This window comes from Salvelinus fontinalis, chromosome 18 (assembly GCF_029448725.1).
Source record: "Salvelinus fontinalis isolate EN_2023a chromosome 18, ASM2944872v1, whole genome shotgun sequence".
Classification (NCBI taxonomy): domain Eukaryota; kingdom Metazoa; phylum Chordata; class Actinopteri; order Salmoniformes; family Salmonidae; genus Salvelinus; species Salvelinus fontinalis.
This window is the reverse complement of record NC_074682.1, coordinates 61,652,616-61,671,593: the sequence shown is the minus strand read 5'-3', so window position 1 is coordinate 61,671,593 and position 18,978 is coordinate 61,652,616. Positions and strand designations below refer to the sequence as shown.

General features: G+C 48.5%; 1 protein-coding gene across 3 annotated transcripts in view; it reads left to right on the top strand.

The window, feature by feature from the left end:
- LOC129815843 (lysine-specific demethylase phf2-like) overlaps window positions 1-18,978 on the top strand; it is a 278,038-nt gene that overhangs the window by 146,240 nt on the left and 112,820 nt on the right. For all 3 annotated transcript variants that reach the window (XM_055870000.1, XM_055870001.1, XM_055870003.1), the window contains one exon: window positions 2,919-3,085. In XM_055870000.1, the coding sequence (XP_055725975.1) occupies window positions 2,919-3,085 (167 nt within the window). The remainder of the gene's footprint in view (window positions 1-2,918; window positions 3,086-18,978) is intronic.

The following is an 18,978-nucleotide window of genomic DNA, read 5'->3' as shown; positions in this document are numbered from 1 at the left end:
TGTCACCGCCCTACTGCCCCATTCAACCCTGTCACCGCCCTACTGTCCCATTCAACCCTGTCACCTCCCTACTGCCCCATTCAACCCTGTCTCACCTCCCTACTGCCCCATTCAACCCTGTCTCACCTCCCTACTGCCCCATTCAACCCTGTCACCTCCCTACTGCCCCATTCAACCCTGTCACCACCCTACTGCCCTACTGTCCCATTCAACCCTGTCACCTCTCTACTGTCCCATTCAACCCTGTCACCTCCCTACTGCCCCATTCAACCCTGTCACCGCCCTACTGCCCTACTGCCCCATTCAACCCTGTCACGGCCCTACTGCCCCATTCAACCCTGTCACCGCCCTACTGTCCCATTCAACCCTGTCACCTCCCTACTGCCCAATTCAACCCTGTCACCGCCCTACTGCCCCATTCAACCCTGTCACCGCCCTACTGCCCCATTCAACCCTGTCACCTCCCTACTGCCCCACTGTCCCATTCAACCCTGTCACCTCCCTACTGCCCCATTCTGCCCTGTCACCTCCCTACTGTCCCATTCAACCCTGTCACCGCCCTACTGCCCCATTCTGCCCTGTCACCACCTGAACTATACATAAACTACACCTGAACTACACCTAAAGTACCCCTAAACTATACCTTCACTTAAACTACACCAAAACTATACCAAAACTACACCCACGCCTAAACTACACCTGAACTACACCTAAACTACACCTTAACTACACATTAACCTCACCTTGACTACACCAAAATTACACCTAAGCTGTGCCTGAACTACACCTTCACCTAAACTACACCTAAACTATATCCAAACTGCACCTAAACTATACCAAAACTACACCTGAACTATATCAAAACTACACCTAAACTATACCAAAACTACACCTAAACTATACCAAAACTACACCTAAACTATACCAAAACTACACCTAAACTATACCAAAACTACACCTAAACTATACCAAAACTACACCTAAATTATACCAAAACTACACCTAAACTATACCAAAACTACACCTAAACTATACCAAAACTACACCTAAACTATACCAAAACTACACCTAAATTATACCAAAACTACACCTAAACTATACCAAAACTACACCTAAACTATACCAAAACTACACCTAAACTATACCAAAACTACACCTAAATTATACCAAAACTACACCTAAACTATACCAAAACTACACCTAAACTATACCAAAACTACACCTGAACTGCACCTAAACTATACCAAAACTACACCTGGACCCTCACACACTGAACACACCAGAACATTACTGTAATACCCTCACACACTGTGACATTACTGTAATACCATCACACACTGAACACATTGTAATGTCCTGGTGTGTGAGGGTATTACAGTAATGTCCTGGTGTGTTCAGTGTGTGAGGGTATTACAGTAATGTCCCAGTGTGTGAGGGTATTACAGTAATGTCCTGGTGTGTTCAGTGTGTGAGGGTATTACAGTAATGTCCTGGTGTGTTCAGTGTGTGAGGGTATTACAGTAATGTCCCGGTGTGTTCAGTGTGTGAGGGTATTACAGCAATGTCCTGGTGTGTTCAGTGTGTGAGGGTATTACAGTAATGTCCTGGTGTGTTCAGTGTGTGAGGGTATTACAGTAATGTCCTGGTGTGTTCAGTGTGTGAGGGTATTACAGTAATGTCCCAGTGTGTGAGGGTATTACAGTAATGTTCTGGTGTGTTCAGTGTGTGAGGGTATTACAGTAATGTCCTGGTGTGTTCAGTGTGTGAGGGTATTACAGTAATGTCCTGGTGTGTTCACTGTGTGAGGGTATTACAGTAATGTCCCAATGTGTTCAGTGTGTGAGGGTATTACAGTAATGTCCCAGTGTGTGAGGGTATTACAGTAATGTTCTGGTGTGTTCAGTGTGTGAGGGTATTACAATAATGTCCTGGTGTGTTCAGTGTGTGAGGGTATTACAGTAATGTCCCGGTGTGTTCAGTGTGTGAGGGTATTACAGTAATGTCCTGGTGTGTTCAGTGTGTGAGGGTATTACAGTAATGTCCTGGTGTGTTCAGTGTGTGAGGGTAGTACAGTAATGTCCCGGTGTGTTCAGTGTGTGAGGGTATTACAGTAATGTCCCGGTGTGTTCAGTGTGTGAGGGTATTACAGTAATGTCCCGGTGTGTTCAGTGTGTGAGGGTATTACAGTAATGTCCTGGTGTGTTCAGTGTGTAAGGGTATTACAGTAATGTCCTGGTGTGTTCAGTGTGTGAGGGTATTACAGTAATGTCCTGGTGTGTTCAGTGTGTGAGGGTATTACAGTAATGTCCCGGTGTGTGAGGGTATTACAGTAATGTCCCAGTGTGTGAGGGTATTACAGTAATGTCCTGGTGTGTTCAGTGTGTGAGGGTATTACAGTAATGTCCTGGTGTGTTCAGTGTGTGAGGGTATTACAGTAATGTCCCGGTGTGTTCAGTGTGTGAGGGTATTACAGTAATGTCCTGGTGTGTTCAGTGTGTGAGGGTATTACAGTAATGTCCCGGTGTGTTCAGTGTGTGAGGGTATTACAGTAATGTCCCAGTGTGTGAGGGTATTACAGTAATGTCCCAGTGTGTGAGGGTATTACAGTAATGTCCCAGTGTGTGAGGGTATTACAGTAATGTCCTGGTGTGTTCAGTGTGTGAGGGTATTACAGTAATGTCCTGGTGTGTTCAGTGTGTGAGGGTATTACAGTAATGTCCTGGTGTGTTCAGTGTGTGAGGGTATTACAGTAATGTCCTGGTGTGTTCAGTGTGTGAGGGTATTACAGTAATGTCCTGGTGTGTTCAGTGTGTGAGGGTATTACAGTAATGTCCTGGTGTGTTCAGTGTGTGAGGGTATTACAGTAATGTCCCAGTGTGTTCAGTGTGTGTATAATACCATTTTATTGTATTCCTCAGAAGGCTGACTCGTCAGATGAGGAGTCGCTCCACATCGACACAGGGGTCAAGCCGGAGGTGAAAGGTCGTAACTCGAAGGTGAAAAAGAAGACGGGCAGCACTGTGGGCATCCTGGACCTTCTCCAAGCCAGCAAGGCAGTGGGCGTCATCGACTACACCACCAACAGGTACACCATAGGACCAGCACACACACACACACACACACACACACACACACACACACACACACACACACACACACACACACCTGCACAGACTTGCGCTCAAACACACTCTGTATAACCTGACTGGCTCTGAATGCAAAGGGATTGGAGCCTGTTGTAGCGATTAGTCACTATAATAGATCAGTCTGCTGGTAGAGAATAGACCAGTCTGCTGGTAGAGAATAGACCAGTCTGCTGGTAGAGAATAGATCAGTCTGCTGGTAGAGAATAGACCAGTCTGCTGGTAGAGAATAGACCAGTCTGCTGGTAGAGAATAGACCAGTCTGCCGGTAGAGAATAGACCAGTCTGCCGGTAGAGAATAGACCAGTCTGCCGGTAGAGAATAGACCAGTCTGCTGGTAGAGAATAGACCAGTCTGCCGGTAGAGAATAGACCAGTCTGCTGGTAGAGAATAGACCAGTCTGCTGGTAGAGAATAGACCAGTCTGCTGGTAGAGAATAGACCAGTCTGCTGACAGAGAATAGACCAGTCTGCCGGTAGAGAATAGACCAGTCTGCCGGTAGAGAATAGACCAGTCTGCTGACAGAGAATAGACCAGTCTGCTGACAGAGAATAGACCAGTCTGCTGACAGAGAATAGACCAGTCTGCTGGTAGAGAATAGACCAGTCTGCTGACAGAGAATAGACCAGTCTGCTGACAGAGAATAGACCAGTCTGCTGGTAGAGAATAGAGAATAGACCAGTCTGCTGGTAGAGAATAGAGAATAGACCAGTCTGTTGGTAGAGAATAGACCAGTCTGCTGGTAGAGAATAGACCAGTCTGCTGGTAGAGAATAGACCAGTCTGCTGGTAGAGAATAGACCAGTCTGCTGGTAGAGAATAGACCAGTCTGCTGGTAGAGAATAGACCAGTCTGCTGGTAGAGAATAGACCAGTCTGCTGGTAGAGAATAGACCAGTCTGCTGGTAGAGAATAGACCAGTCTGCTGGTAGAGAATAGACCAGTCTGCTGGTAGAGAATAGACCAGTCTGCTGGTAGAGAATAGACCAGTCTGCTGGTAGAGAATAGACCAGTCTGCTGGTAGAGAATAGACCAGTCTGCCGGTAGAGAATAGACCAGTCTGCCGTTAGAGAATAGATCAGTCTGCTGGTAGAGAATAGACCAGTCTGCTGGTAGAGAATAGACCAGTCTGCTGGTAGAGAATAGACCAGTCTGCCGGTAGAGAATAGACCAGTCTGCTGGTAGAGAATAGAGAATAGACCAGTCTGCTGGTAGAGAATAGAGAATAGACCAGTCTGCTGGTAGAGAATAGAGAATAGACCAGTCTGCTGGTAGAGAATAGACCAGTCTGTTGGTAGAGAATAGACCAGTCTGCTGGTAGAGAATAGACCAGTCTGCCGGTAGAGAATAGACCAGTCTGCCGGTAGAGAATAGACCAGTCTGCTGGTAGAGAATAGACCAGTCTGCTGGTAGAGAATAGACCAGTCTGCTGGTAGAGAATAGACCAGTCTGCCGGTAGAGAATAGACCAGTCTGCCGGTAGAGAATAGACCAGTCTGCCGGTAGAGAATAGACCAGTCTGCTGGTAGAGAATAGACCAGTCTGCTGGTAGAGAATAGACCAGTCTGCTGGTAGAGAATAGACCAGTCTGCCGGTAGAGAATAGACCAGTCTGCTGGTAGAGAATAGACCAGTCTGCTGGTAGAGAATAGACCAGTCTGCTGGTAGAGAATAGACCAGTCTGCTGGTAGAGAATAGACCAGTCTGCCGGTAGAGAATAGACCAGTCTGCTGGTAGAGAATAGACCAGTCTGCTGGTGGAGAATAGACCAGTCTTCCGGTAGAGAATAGACCAGTCTGCCGGTAGAGAATAGACCAGTCTGCCGGTAGAGAATAGACCAGTCTGCAGGTAGAGAACAGACCAGTCTGCTGGTAGAGAATAGACCAGTCTGCCGGTGGAGAATAGACCAGTCTGCTGGTAGAGAATAGACCAGTCTGCCGGTAGAGAATAGACCAGTCTGCTGGTAGAGAATAGAGAATAGACCAGTCTGCTGGTAGAGAATAGACCAGTCTGCTGGTAGAGAATAGACCAGTCTGCCGGTAGAGAATAGACCAGTCTGCCGGTAGAGAATAGACCAGTCTGCCGGTAGAGAATAGACCAGTCTGCTGGTAGAGAATAGATCAGTCTGCTGATAGAGAATAGACCAGTCTGCTGGTGGAGAATAGACCAGTCTGCTGGTGGAGAATAGACCAGTCTGCCGGTAGAGAATAGACCAGTCTGCCGGTAGAGAATAGATCAGTCTGCTGGTAGAGAATAGATCAGTCTGCTGATAGAAAATAGACCAGTCTGCTGATAGAGAATAGACCAGTCTGCTGGTAGAGAATAGACCAGTCTGCTGGTAGAGAATAGACCAGTCTGCTGGTAGAGAATAGACCAGTCTGCCGGTAGAGAATAGACCAGTCTGCCGGTAGAGAATAGACCAGTCTGCTGGTAGAGAATAGACCAGTCTGCTGGTAGAGAATAGACCAGTCTGCCGGTAGAGAATAGACCAGTCTGCTGGTAGAGAATAGACCAGTCTGCTGGTAGAGAATAGACCAGTCTGCTGGTAGAGAATAGACCAGTCTGCTGGTAGAGAATAGATCAGTCTGCTGGTAGAGAATAGACCAGTCTGCTGGTAGAGAATAGACCAGTCTGCTGGTAGAGAATAGACCAGTCTGCTGGTAGAGAATAGACCAGTCTGCTGGTAGAGAATAGACCAGTCTGCTGGTAGAGAATAGACCAGTCTGCTGGTAGAGAATAGACCAGTCTGCTGGTAGAGAATAGACCAGTCTGCTGGTAGAGAATAGACCAGTCTGCCGGTAGAGAATAGACCAGTCTGCCGGTAGAGAATAGACCAGTCTGCCGGTAGAGAATAGACCAGTCTGCCGGTAGAGAATAGACCAGTCTGCCGGTAGAGAATAGACCAGTCTGCCGGTAGAGAATAGACCAGTCTGCCGGTAGAGAATAGACCAGTCTGCCGGTAGAGAATAGACCAGTCTGCCGGTAGAGAATAGACCAGTCTGCTGACAGAGAATAGACCAGTCTGCTGACAGAGAATAGACCAGTCTGCTGACAGAGAATAGACCAGTCTGCTGGTAGAGAATAGAGAATAGATCAGTCTGCTGGTAGAGAATAGACCAGTCTGCCGGTAGAGAATAGACCAGTCTGCCGTTAGAGAATAGACCAGTCTGCTGGTAGAGAATAGACCAGTCTGCCGGTAGAGAATAGACCAGTCTGCTGGTAGAGAATAGACCAGTCTGCTGGTAGAGAATAGACCAGTCTGCTGGTAGAGAATAGACCAGTCTGCTGGTAGAGAATAGACCAGTCTGCTGGTAGAGAATAGACCAGTCTGCTGGTAGAGAATAGACCAGTCTGCTGGTAGAGAATAGACCAGTCTGCTGGTAGAGAATAGACCAGTCTGCTGGTAGAGAATAGACCAGTCTGCTGGTAGAGAATAGACCAGTCTGCCGGTAGAGAATAGACCAGTCTGCCGTTAGAGAATAGATCAGTCTGCTGGTAGAGAATAGACCAGTCTGCTGGTAGAGAATAGACCAGTCTGCTGGTAGAGAATAGACCAGTCTGCCGGTAGAGAATAGACCAGTCTGCTGGTAGAGAATAGAGAATAGACCAGTCTGCTGGTAGAGAATAGAGAATAGACCAGTCTGCTGGTAGAGAATAGACCAGTCTGTTGGTAGAGAATAGACCAGTCTGCTGGTAGAGAATAGACCAGTCTGCCGGTAGAGAATAGACCAGTCTGCCGGTAGAGAATAGACCAGTCTGCTGGTAGAGAATAGACCAGTCTGCCGGTAGAGAATAGACCAGTCTGCTGGTAGAGAATAGACCAGTCTGCCGGTAGAGAATAGACCAGTCTGCTGGTAGAGAATAGACCAGTCTGCTGGTAGAGAATAGACCAGTCTGCCGGTAGAGAATAGACCAGTCTGCCGGTAGAGAATAGACCAGTCTGCCGGTAGAGAATAGACCAGTCTGCCGGTAGAGAATAGACCAGTCTGCTGGTAGAGAATAGACCAGTCTGCTGGTAGAGAATAGACCAGTCTGCCGGTAGAGAATAGACCAGTCTGCTGGTAGAGAATAGACCAGTCTGCTGGTAGAGAATAGACCAGTCTGCTGGTAGAGAATAGACCAGTCTGCTGGTAGAGAATAGACCAGTCTGCAGGTAGAGAACAGACCAGTCTGCTGGTAGAGAATAGACCAGTCTGCCGGTGGAGAATAGACCAGTCTGCTGGTAGAGAATAGACCAGTCTGCCGGTAGAGAATAGACCAGTCTGCTGGTAGAGAATAGAGAATAGACCAGTCTGCTGGTAGAGAATAGACCAGTCTGCTGGTAGAGAATAGATCAGTCTGCTGATAGAGAATAGACCAGTCTGCCGGTAGAGAATAGACCAGTCTGCCGGTAGAGAATAGACCAGTCTGCCGGTAGAGAATAGACCAGTCTGCCGGTAGAGAATAGACCAGTCTGCTGGTGGAGAATAGACCAGTCTGCTGGTGGAGAATAGACCAGTCTGCTGATAGAGAATAGACCAGTCTGCTGGTAGAGAATAGACCAGTCTGCTGGTAGAGAATAGACCAGTCTGCCGGTAGAGAATAGACCAGTCTGCCGGTAGAGAATAGACCAGTCTGCCGGTAGAGAATAGACCAGTCTGCCGGTAGAGAATAGACCAGTCTGCCGGTAGAGAATAGACCAGTCTGCCGGTAGAGAATAGACCAGTCTGCCGGTAGAGAATAGACCAGTCTGCCGGTAGAGAATAGACCAGTCTGCCGGTAGAGAATAGACCAGTCTGCTGACGGAGAATAGACCAGTCTGCTGACAGAGAATAGACCAGTCTGCTGGTAGAGAATAGACCAGTCTGCTGGTAGAGAATAGACCAGTCTGCTGGTAGAGAATAGACCAGTCTGCTGGTAGAGAATAGACCAGTCTGCTGGTAGAGAATAGACCAGTCTGCTGGTAGAGAATAGACCAGTCTGCTGGTAGAGAATAGACCAGTCTGCTGGTGGAGAATAGACCAGTCTGCTGGTAGAGAATAGACCAGTCTGCTGGTAGTTAATAGACCAGTCTGCTGACAGAGAATAGACCAGTCTGCTGACAGAGAATAGACCAGTCTGCTGACAGAGAATAGACCAGTCTGCTGACAGAGAATAGACCAGTCTGCTGGTAGAGAATAGACCAGTCTGCTGGTAGAGAATAGACCAGTCTGCTGGTAGAGAATAGACCAGTCTGCTGGTAGAGAATAGACCAGTCTGCTGGTAGAGAATAGACCAGTCTGCCGGTAGAGAATAGACCAGTCTGCTGGTAGAGAATAGACCAGTCTGCTGGTGGAGAATAGACCAGTCTTCCGGTAGAGAATAGACCAGTCTGCCGGTAGAGAATAGACCAGTCTGCCGGTAGAGAATAGACCAGTCTGCAGGTAGAGAACAGACCAGTCTGCTGGTAGAGAATAGACCAGTCTGCCGGTGGAGAATAGACCAGTCTGCTGGTAGAGAATAGACCAGTCTGCCGGTAGAGAATAGACCAGTCTGCTGGTAGAGAATAGAGAATAGACCAGTCTGCTGGTAGAGAATAGACCAGTCTGCTGGTAGAGAATAGACCAGTCTGCCGGTAGAGAATAGACCAGTCTGCCGGTAGAGAATAGACCAGTCTGCCGGTAGAGAATAGACCAGTCTGCTGGTAGAGAATAGATCAGTCTGCTGATAGAGAATAGACCAGTCTGCTGGTGGAGAATAGACCAGTCTGCTGGTGGAGAATAGACCAGTCTGCCGGTAGAGAATAGACCAGTCTGCCGGTAGAGAATAGATCAGTCTGCTGGTAGAGAATAGATCAGTCTGCTGATAGAGAATAGACCAGTCTGCTGATAGAGAATAGACCAGTCTGCTGGTAGAGAATAGACCAGTCTGCTGGTAGAGAATAGACCAGTCTGCTGGTAGAGAATAGACCAGTCTGCCGGTAGAGAATAGACCAGTCTGCCGGTAGAGAATAGACCAGTCTGCTGGTAGAGAATAGACCAGTCTGCTGGTAGAGAATAGACCAGTCTGCCGGTAGAGAATAGACCAGTCTGCTGGTAGAGAATAGACCAGTCTGCTGGTAGAGAATAGACCAGTCTGCTGGTAGAGAATAGACCAGTCTGCTGGTAGAGAATAGATCAGTCTGCTGGTAGAGAATAGACCAGTCTGCTGGTAGAGAATAGACCAGTCTGCTGGTAGAGAATAGACCAGTCTGCTGGTAGAGAATAGACCAGTCTGCTGGTAGAGAATAGACCAGTCTGCTGGTAGAGAATAGACCAGTCTGCTGGTAGAGAATAGACCAGTCTGCTGGTAGAGAATAGACCAGTCTGCTGGTAGAGAATAGACCAGTCTGCCGGTAGAGAATAGACCAGTCTGCCGGTAGAGAATAGACCAGTCTGCCGGTAGAGAATAGACCAGTCTGCCGGTAGAGAATAGACCAGTCTGCCGGTAGAGAATAGACCAGTCTGCCGGTAGAGAATAGACCAGTCTGCCGGTAGAGAATAGACCAGTCTGCCGGTAGAGAATAGACCAGTCTGCCGGTAGAGAATAGACCAGTCTGCTGACAGAGAATAGACCAGTCTGCTGACAGAGAATAGACCAGTCTGCTGGTAGAGAATAGAGAATAGATCAGTCTGCTGGTAGAGAATAGACCAGTCTGCCGGTAGAGAATAGACCAGTCTGCCGTTAGAGAATAGACCAGTCTGCTGGTAGAGAATAGACCAGTCTGCCGGTAGAGAATAGACCAGTCTGCTGGTAGAGAATAGACCAGTCTGCTGGTAGAGAATAGACCAGTCTGCTGGTAGAGAATAGACCAGTCTGCTGGTAGAGAATAGACCAGTCTGCTGGTAGAGAATAGACCAGTCTGCTGGTAGAGAATAGACCAGTCTGCTGGTAGAGAATAGACCAGTCTGCTGGTAGAGAATAGACCAGTCTGCTGGTAGAGAATAGACCAGTCTGCTGGTAGAGAATAGACCAGTCTGCTGGTAGAGAATAGACCAGTCTGCTGGTAGAGAATAGACCAGTCTGCCGGTAGAGAATAGACCAGTCTGCCGTTAGAGAATAGATCAGTCTGCTGGTAGAGAATAGACCAGTCTGCTGGTAGAGAATAGACCAGTCTGCTGGTAGAGAATAGACCAGTCTGCCGGTAGAGAATAGACCAGTCTGCTGGTAGAGAATAGAGAATAGACCAGTCTGCTGGTAGAGAATAGAGAATAGACCAGTCTGCTGGTAGAGAATAGAGAATAGACCAGTCTGCTGGTAGAGAATAGACCAGTCTGTTGGTAGAGAATAGACCAGTCTGCTGGTAGAGAATAGACCAGTCTGCCGGTAGAGAATAGACCAGTCTGCCGGTAGAGAATAGACCAGTCTGCTGGTAGAGAATAGACCAGTCTGCCGGTAGAGAATAGACCAGTCTGCTGGTAGAGAATAGACCAGTCTGCCGGTAGAGAATAGACCAGTCTGCTGGTAGAGAATAGACCAGTCTGCTGGTAGAGAATAGACCAGTCTGCCGGTAGAGAATAGACCAGTCTGCCGGTAGAGAATAGACCAGTCTGCCGGTAGAGAATAGACCAGTCTGCCGGTAGAGAATAGACCAGTCTGCTGGTAGAGAATAGACCAGTCTGCTGGTAGAGAATAGACCAGTCTGCCGGTAGAGAATAGACCAGTCTGCTGGTAGAGAATAGACCAGTCTGCTGGTAGAGAATAGACCAGTCTGCTGGTAGAGAATAGACCAGTCTGCTGGTAGAGAATAGACCAGTCTGCAGGTAGAGAACAGACCAGTCTGCTGGTAGAGAATAGACCAGTCTGCCGGTGGAGAATAGACCAGTCTGCTGGTAGAGAATAGACCAGTCTGCCGGTAGAGAATAGACCAGTCTGCTGGTAGAGAATAGAGAATAGACCAGTCTGCTGGTAGAGAATAGACCAGTCTGCTGGTAGAGAATAGACCAGTCTGCCGGTAGAGAATAGACCAGTCTGCCGGTAGAGAATAGACCAGTCTGCCGGTAGAGAATAGACCAGTCTGCTGGTAGAGAATAGATCAGTCTGCTGATAGAGAATAGACCAGTCTGCTGGTGGAGAATAGACCAGTCTGCTGGTGGAGAATAGACCAGTCTGCCGGTAGAGAATAGACCAGTCTGCCGGTAGAGAATAGATCAGTCTGCTGGTAGAGAATAGATCAGTCTGCTGATAGAGAATAGACCAGTCTGCTGGTAGAGAATAGACCAGTCTTCTGGTAGAGAATAGACCAGTCTGCTGGTAGAGAATAGACCAGTCTGCCGGTAGAGAATAGATCAGTCTGCCGGTAGAGAATAGATCAGTCTGCTGATAGAGAATAGACCAGTCTGCCGGTAGAGAATAGACCAGTCTGCCGGTAGAGAATAGACCAGTCTGCCGGTAGAGAATAGACCAGTCTGCCGGTAGAGAATAGACCAGTCTGCTGGTGGAGAATAGACCAGTCTGCTGGTGGAGAATAGACCAGTCTGCTGATAGAGAATAGACCAGTCTGCTGGTAGAGAATAGACCAGTCTGCTGGTAGAGAATAGACCAGTCTGCCGGTAGAGAATAGACCAGTCTGCCGGTAGAGAATAGACCAGTCTGCCGGTAGAGAATAGACCAGTCTGCCGGTAGAGAATAGACCAGTCTGCCGGTAGAGAATAGACCAGTCTGCCGGTAGAGAATAGACCAGTCTGCCGGTAGAGAATAGACCAGTCTGCCGGTAGAGAATAGACCAGTCTGCCGGTAGAGAATAGACCAGTCTGCTGACGGAGAATAGACCAGTCTGCTGACAGAGAATAGACCAGTCTGCTGGTAGAGAATAGACCAGTCTGCTGGTAGAGAATAGACCAGTCTGCTGGTAGAGAATAGACCAGTCTGCTGGTAGAGAATAGACCAGTCTGCTGGTAGAGAATAGACCAGTCTGCTGGTAGAGAATAGACCAGTCTGCTGGTAGAGAATAGACCAGTCTGCTGGTGGAGAATAGACCAGTCTGCTGGTAGAGAATAGACCAGTCTGCTGGTAGTTAATAGACCAGTCTGCTGACAGAGAATAGACCAGTCTGCTGACAGAGAATAGACCAGTCTGCTGACAGAGAATAGACCAGTCTGCTGACAGAGAATAGACCAGTCTGCTGGTAGAGAATAGACCAGTCTGCTGGTAGAGAATAGACCAGTCTGCTGGTAGAGAATAGACCAGTCTGCTGGTGGAGAATAGACCAGTCTGCTGGTGGAGAATAGACCAGTCTGCCGGTGGAGAATAGACCAGTCTGCCGATGGAGAATAGACCAGTCTGCCGGTGGAGAATAGACCAGTCTGCCGGTGGAGAATAGACCAGTCTGCCGTTAGAGAATAGACCAGTCTGCCGTTAGAGAATAGACCAGTCTGCCGGTAGAGAATAGACCAGTCTGCCGGTAGAGAATAGACCAGTCTGCCGGTAGAGAATAGACCAGTCTGCTGGTAGAGAATAGACCAGTCTGCTGGTGGAGAATAGACCAGTCTGCTGGTGGAGAATAGACCAGTCTGCTGGTGGAGAATAGACCAGTCTGCTGGTAGAGAATAGACCAGTCTGCTGATAGAGATAGAGAATAGACCAGTCTGCTGGTAGAGAATAGACCAGTCTGCTGGTAGAGAATAGACCAGTCTGCTGGTAGAGAATAGACCAGTCTGCTGGTGGAGAATAGACCAGTCTGCTGGTGGAGAATAGACCAGTCTGCTGGTAGAGAATAGACCAGTCTGCTGGTGGAGAATAGACCAGTCTGCTGGTAGAGAATAGACCAGTCTGCTGATAGAGATAGAGAATAGACCAGTCTGCTGGTAGAGAATAGACCAGTCTGCTGATAGAGATAGAGAATAGACCAGTCTGCTGGTAGAGAATAGACCAGTCTGCTGGTAGAGAATAGACCAGTCTGCTGGTAGAGAGTAGACCAGTCTGCTGGTAGAGAGTAGACCAGTCTGCTGGTAGAGAATAGACCAGTCTGCTGGTAGAGAATAGACCAGTCTGCTGGTAGAGAATAGACCAGTCTGCTGGTGGAGAATAGACCAGTCTGCCGGTAGAGAATAGACCAGTCTGCCGGTAGAGAATAGACCAGTCTGCCGGTAGAGAATAGACCAGTCTGCCGGTAGAGAATAGACCAGTCTGCCGGTAGAGAATAGACCAGTCTGCCGGTAGAGAATAGACCAGTCTGCCGGTAGAGAATAGACCAGTCTGCTGGTAGAGAATAGATCAGTCTGCTGATAGAGAATAGACCAGTCTGCTGGTGGAGAATAGACCAGTCTGCTGGTGGAGAATAGACCAGTCTGCCGGTAGAGAATAGATCAGTCTGCTGGTAGAGAATAGATCAGTCTGCTGATAGAGAATAGACCAGTCTGCTGGTAGAGAATAGACCAGTCTGCTGGTAGAGAATAGACCAGTCTGCTGGTAGAGAATAGACCAGTCTGCTGGTAGAGAATAGACCAGTCTGCCGGTAGAGAATAGATCAGTCTGCCGGTAGAGAATAGATCAGTCTGCTGATAGAGAATAGACCAGTCTGCTGGTAGAGAATAGACCAGTCTTCCGGTAGAGAATAGACCAGTCTGCCGGTAGAGAATAGACCAGTCTGCCGGTAGAGAATAGACCAGTCTGCTGGTGGAGAATAGACCAGTCTGCTGGTGGAGAATAGACCAGTCTGCTGATAGAGAATAGACCAGTCTGCTGGTAGAGAATAGACCAGTCTGCTGGTAGAGAATAGACCAGTCTGCTGGTAGAGAATAGACCAGTCTGCCGGTAGAGAATAGACCAGTCTGCCGGTAGAGAATAGACCAGTCTGCCGGTAGAGAATAGACCAGTCTGCCGGTAGAGAATAGACCAGTCTGCCGGTAGAGAATAGACCAGTCTGCCGGTAGAGAATAGACCAGTCTGCTGACGGAGAATAGACCAGTCTGCTGACGGAGAATAGACCAGTCTGCTGACGGAGAATAGACCAGTCTGCTGGTAGAGAATAGACCAGTCTGCTGGTAGAGAATAGACCAGTCTGCTGGTAGAGAATAGACCAGTCTGCTGGTAGAGAATAGACCAGTCTGCTGGTAGAGAATAGACCAGTCTGCTGGTAGAGAATAGACCAGTCTGCTGGTAGAGAATAGACCAGTCTGCTGGTGGAGAATAGACCAGTCTGCTGGTAGAGAATAGACCAGTCTGCTGGTAGAGAATAGACCAGTCTGCTGGTAGAGAATAGACCAGTCTGCTGGTAGAGAATAGACCAGTCTGCTGGTAGAGAATAGACCAGTCTGCTGGTAGAGAATAGACCAGTCTGCTGGTAGAGAATAGACCAGTCTGCTGGTGGAGAATAGACCAGTCTGCTGGTAGAGAATAGACCAGTCTGCTGGTAGAGAATAGACCAGTCTGCTGGTGGAGAATAGACCAGTCTGCTGGTAGAGAATAGACCAGTCTGCTGGTAGAGAATAGACCAGTCTGCTGACAGAGAATAGACCAGTCTGCTGACAGAGAATAGACCAGTCTGCTGACAGAGAATAGACCAGTCTGCTGACAGAGAATAGACCAGTCTGCTGGTAGAGAATAGACCAGTCTGCTGGTAGAGAATAGACCAGTCTGCTGGTAGAGAATAGACCAGTCTGCTGGTAGAGAATAGACCAGTCTGCTGGTGGAGAATAGACCAGTCTGCTGGTGGAGAATAGACCAGTCTGCTGGTGGAGAATAGACCAGTCTGCTGATGGAGAATAGACCAGTCTGCTGGTGGAGAATAGACCAGTCTGCTGGTAGAGAATAGACCAGTCTGCCGTTAGAGAATAGACCAGTCTGCCGGTAGAGAATAGACCAGTCTGCCGGTAGAGAATAGACCAGTCTGCCGGTAGAGAATAGACCAGTCTGCCGGTAGAGAATAGACCAGTCTGCCGGTAGAGAATAGACCAGTCTGCCGGTAGAGAATAGACCAGTCTGCCGGTAGAGAATAGACCAGTCTGCCGGTAGAGAATAGACCAGTCTGCCGGTAGAGAATAGACCAGTCTGCCGGTAGAGAATAGACCAGTCTGCCGGTGGAGAATAGACCAGTCTGCTGGTGGAGAATAGACCAGTCTGCTGGTGGAGAATAGACCAGTCTGCTGGTAGAGAATAGACCAGTCTGCTGATAGAGATAGAGAATAGACCAGTCTGCTGGTAGAGAATAGACCAGTCTGCTGGTAGAGAATAGACCAGTCTGCTGGTAGAGAATAGACCAGTCTGCTGGTAGAGAATAGACCAGTCTGCTGGTGGAGAATAGACCAGTCTGCTGGTAGAGAATAGACCAGTCTGCTGGTGGAGAATAGACCAGTCTGCTGGTAGAGAATAGACCAGTCTGCTGATAGAGATAGAGAATAGACCAGTCTGCTGGTAGAGAATAGACCAGTCTGCTGATAGAGATAGAGAATAGACCAGTCTGCTGGTAGAGAATAGACCAGTCTGCTGGTAGAGAGTAGACCAGTCTGCTGGTAGAGAGTAGACCAGTCTGCTGGTAGAGAGTAGACCAGTCTGCTGGTAGAGAATAGACCAGTCTGCTGGTGGAGAATAGACCAGTCTGCTGGTGGAGAATAGACCAGTCTGCTGGTGGAGAATAGACCAGTCTGCCGGTAGAGAATAGACCAGTCTGCCGGTAGAGAATAGACCAGTCTGCCGGTAGAGAATAGACCAGTCTGCCGGTAGAGAATAGACCAGTCTGCCGGTAGAGAATAGACCAGTCTGCCGGTAGAGAATAGACCAGTCTGCCGGTAGAGAATAGACCAGTCTGCCGGTAGAGAATAGACCAGTCTGCCGGTAGAGAATAGACCAGTCTGCCGGTAGAGAATAGACCAGTCTGCCGGTAGAGAATAGACCAGTCTGCCGGTAGAGAATAGACCAGTCTGCCGTTAGAGAATAGACCAGTCTGCCGTTAGAGAATAGACCAGTCTGCCGGTAGAGAATAGACCAGTCTGCCGGTAGAGAATAGACCAGTCTGCCGGTAGAGAATAGACCAGTCTGCCGGTAGAGAATAGACCAGTCTGCCGGTAGAGAATAGACCAGTCTGCTGGTAGAGAATAGACCAGTCTGCTGGTAGAGAATAGACCAGTCTGCTGGTGGAGAATAGACCAGTCTGCTGGTGGAGAATAGACCAGTCTGCTGGTGGAGAATAGACCAGTCTGCTGGTAGAGAATAGACCAGTCTGCTGATAGAGATAGAGAATAGACCAGTCTGCTGTTAGAGAATAGACCAGTCTGCTGATAGAGATAGAGAATAGACCAGTCTGCTGGTAGAGAATAGACCAGTCTGCTGGTAGAGAATAGACCAGTCTGCTGGTAGAGAGTAGACCAGTCTGCTGGTAGAGAGTAGACCAGTCTGCTGGTAGAGAATAGACCAGTCTGCTGGTAGAGAATAGACCAGTCTGCTGGTAGAGAATAGACCAGTCTGCTGGTAGAGAATAGACCAGTCTGCTGGTGGAGAATAGACCAGTCTGCTGGTGGAGAATAGACCAGTCTGCCGGTAGAGAATAGACCAGTCTGCCGGTAGAGAATAGACCAGTCTGCCGGTAGAGAATAGACCAGTCTGCCGGTAGAGAATAGACCAGTCTGCCGGTAGAGAATAGACCAGTCTGCTGGTAGAGAATAGATCAGTCTGCTGGTAGAGAATAGATCAGTCTGCTGGTGGAGAATAGACCAGTCTGCTGGTGGAGAATAGACCAGTCTGCCGGTAGAGAATAGATCAGTCTGCTGGTAGAGAATAGATCAGTCTGCTGATAGAGAATAGACCAGTCTGCTGGTAGAGAATAGACCAGTCTGCTGGTAGAGAATAGACCAGTCTGCTGGTAGAGAATAGACCAGTCTGCCGGTAGAGAATAGACCAGTCTGCCGGTAGAGAATAGATCAGTCTGCCGATAGAGAATAGACCAGTCTGCTGGTAGAGAATAGACCAGTCTTCCGGTAGAGAATAGACCAGTCTGCCGGTAGAGAATAGACCAGTCTGCCGGTAGAGAATAGACCAGTCTGCCGGTGGAGAATAGACCAGTCTGCTGGTGGAGAATAGACCAGTCTGCTGATAGAGAATAGACCAGTCTGCTGGTAGAGAATAGACCAGTCTGCTGGTAGAGAATAGACCAGTCTGCTGGTAGAGAATAGACCAGTCTGCCGGTAGAGAATAGACCAGTCTGCCGGTAGAGAATAGACCAGTCTGCCGGTAGAGAATAGACCAGTCTGCCGGTAGAGAATAGACCAGTCTGCCGGTAGAGAATAGACCAGTCTGCCGGTAGAGAATAGACCAGTCTGCCGGTAGAGAATAGACCAGTCTGCTGACGGAGAATAGACCAGTCTGCTGACAGAGAATAGACCAGTCTGCTGGTAGAGAATAGACCAGTCTGCTGGTAGAGAATAGACCAGTCTGCTGGTAGAGAATAGACCAGTCTGCTGGTAGAGAATAGACCAGTCTGCTGGTAGAGAATAGACCAGTCTGCTGGTGGAGAATAGACCAGTCTGCTGGTGGAGAATAGACCAGTCTGCTGGTAGAGAATAGACCAGTCTGCTGGTAGAGAATAGACCAGTCTGCTGATAGAGATAGAGAATAGACCAGTCTGCTGGTAGAGAATAGACCAGTCTGCTGGTAGAGAATAGACCAGTCTGCTGGTAGAGAATAGACCAGTCTGCTGGTGGAGAATAGACCAGTCTGCTGGTAGAGAATAGACCAGTCTGCTGGTAGAGAATAGACCAGTCTGCTGGTGGAGAATAGACCAGTCTGCTGGTAGAGAATAGACCAGTCTGCTGGTAGAGAATAGACCAGTCTGCTGGTAGAGAATAGACCAGTCTGCTGGTAGAGAATAGACCAGTCTGCTGACAGAGAATAGACCAGTCTGCTGACAGAGAATAGACCAGTCTGCTGACAGAGAATAGACCAGTCTGCTGGTAGAGAATAGACCAGTCTGCTGGTAGAGAATAGACCAGTCTGCTGGTAGAGAATAGACCAGTCTGCTGGTGGAGAATAGACCAGTCTGCTGGTGGAGAATAGACCAGTCTGCTGGTGGAGAATAGACCAGTCTGCTGATGGAGAATAGACCAGTCTGCTGGTGGAGAATAGACCAGTCTGCTGGTAGAGAATAGACCAGTCTGCCGTTAGAGAATAGACCAGTCTGCTGGTAGAGAATAGACCAGTCTGCTGGTAGAGAATAGACCAGTCTGCCGGTAGAGAATAGACCAGTCTGCCGGTAGAGAATAGACCAGTCTGCCGGTAGAGAATAGACCAGTCTGCCGGTAGAGAATAGACCAGTCTGCCGGTAGAGAATAGACCAGTCTGCTGGTACAGAATAGACCAGTCTGCTGGTGGAGAATAGACCAGTCTGCTGGTGGAGAATAGACCAGTCTGCTGGTGGAGAATAGACCAGTCTGCTGGTAGAGAATAGACCAGTCTGCTGATAGAGATAGAGAATAGACCAGTCTGCTGGTAGAGAATAGACCAGTCTGCTGGTAGAGAATAGACCAGTCTGCTGGTAGAGAATAGACCAGTCTGCTGGTAGAGAATAGACCAGTCTGCTGGTAGAGAATAGACCAGTCTGCTGGTGGAGAATAGACCAGTCTGCTGGTAGAGAATAGACCAGTCTGCTGGTGGAGAATAGACCAGTCTGCTGGTAGAGAATAGACCAGTCTGCTGATAGAGATAGAGAATAGACCAGTCTGCTGGTAGAGAATAGACCAGTCTGCTGATAGAGATAGAGAATAGACCAGTCTGCTGGTAGAGAATAGACCAGTCTGCTGGTAGAGAATAGACCAGTCTGCTGGTAGAGAGTAGACCAGTCTGCTGGTAGAGAGTAGACCAGTCTGCTGGTAGAGAATAGACCAGTCTGCTGGTAGAGAATAGACCAGTCT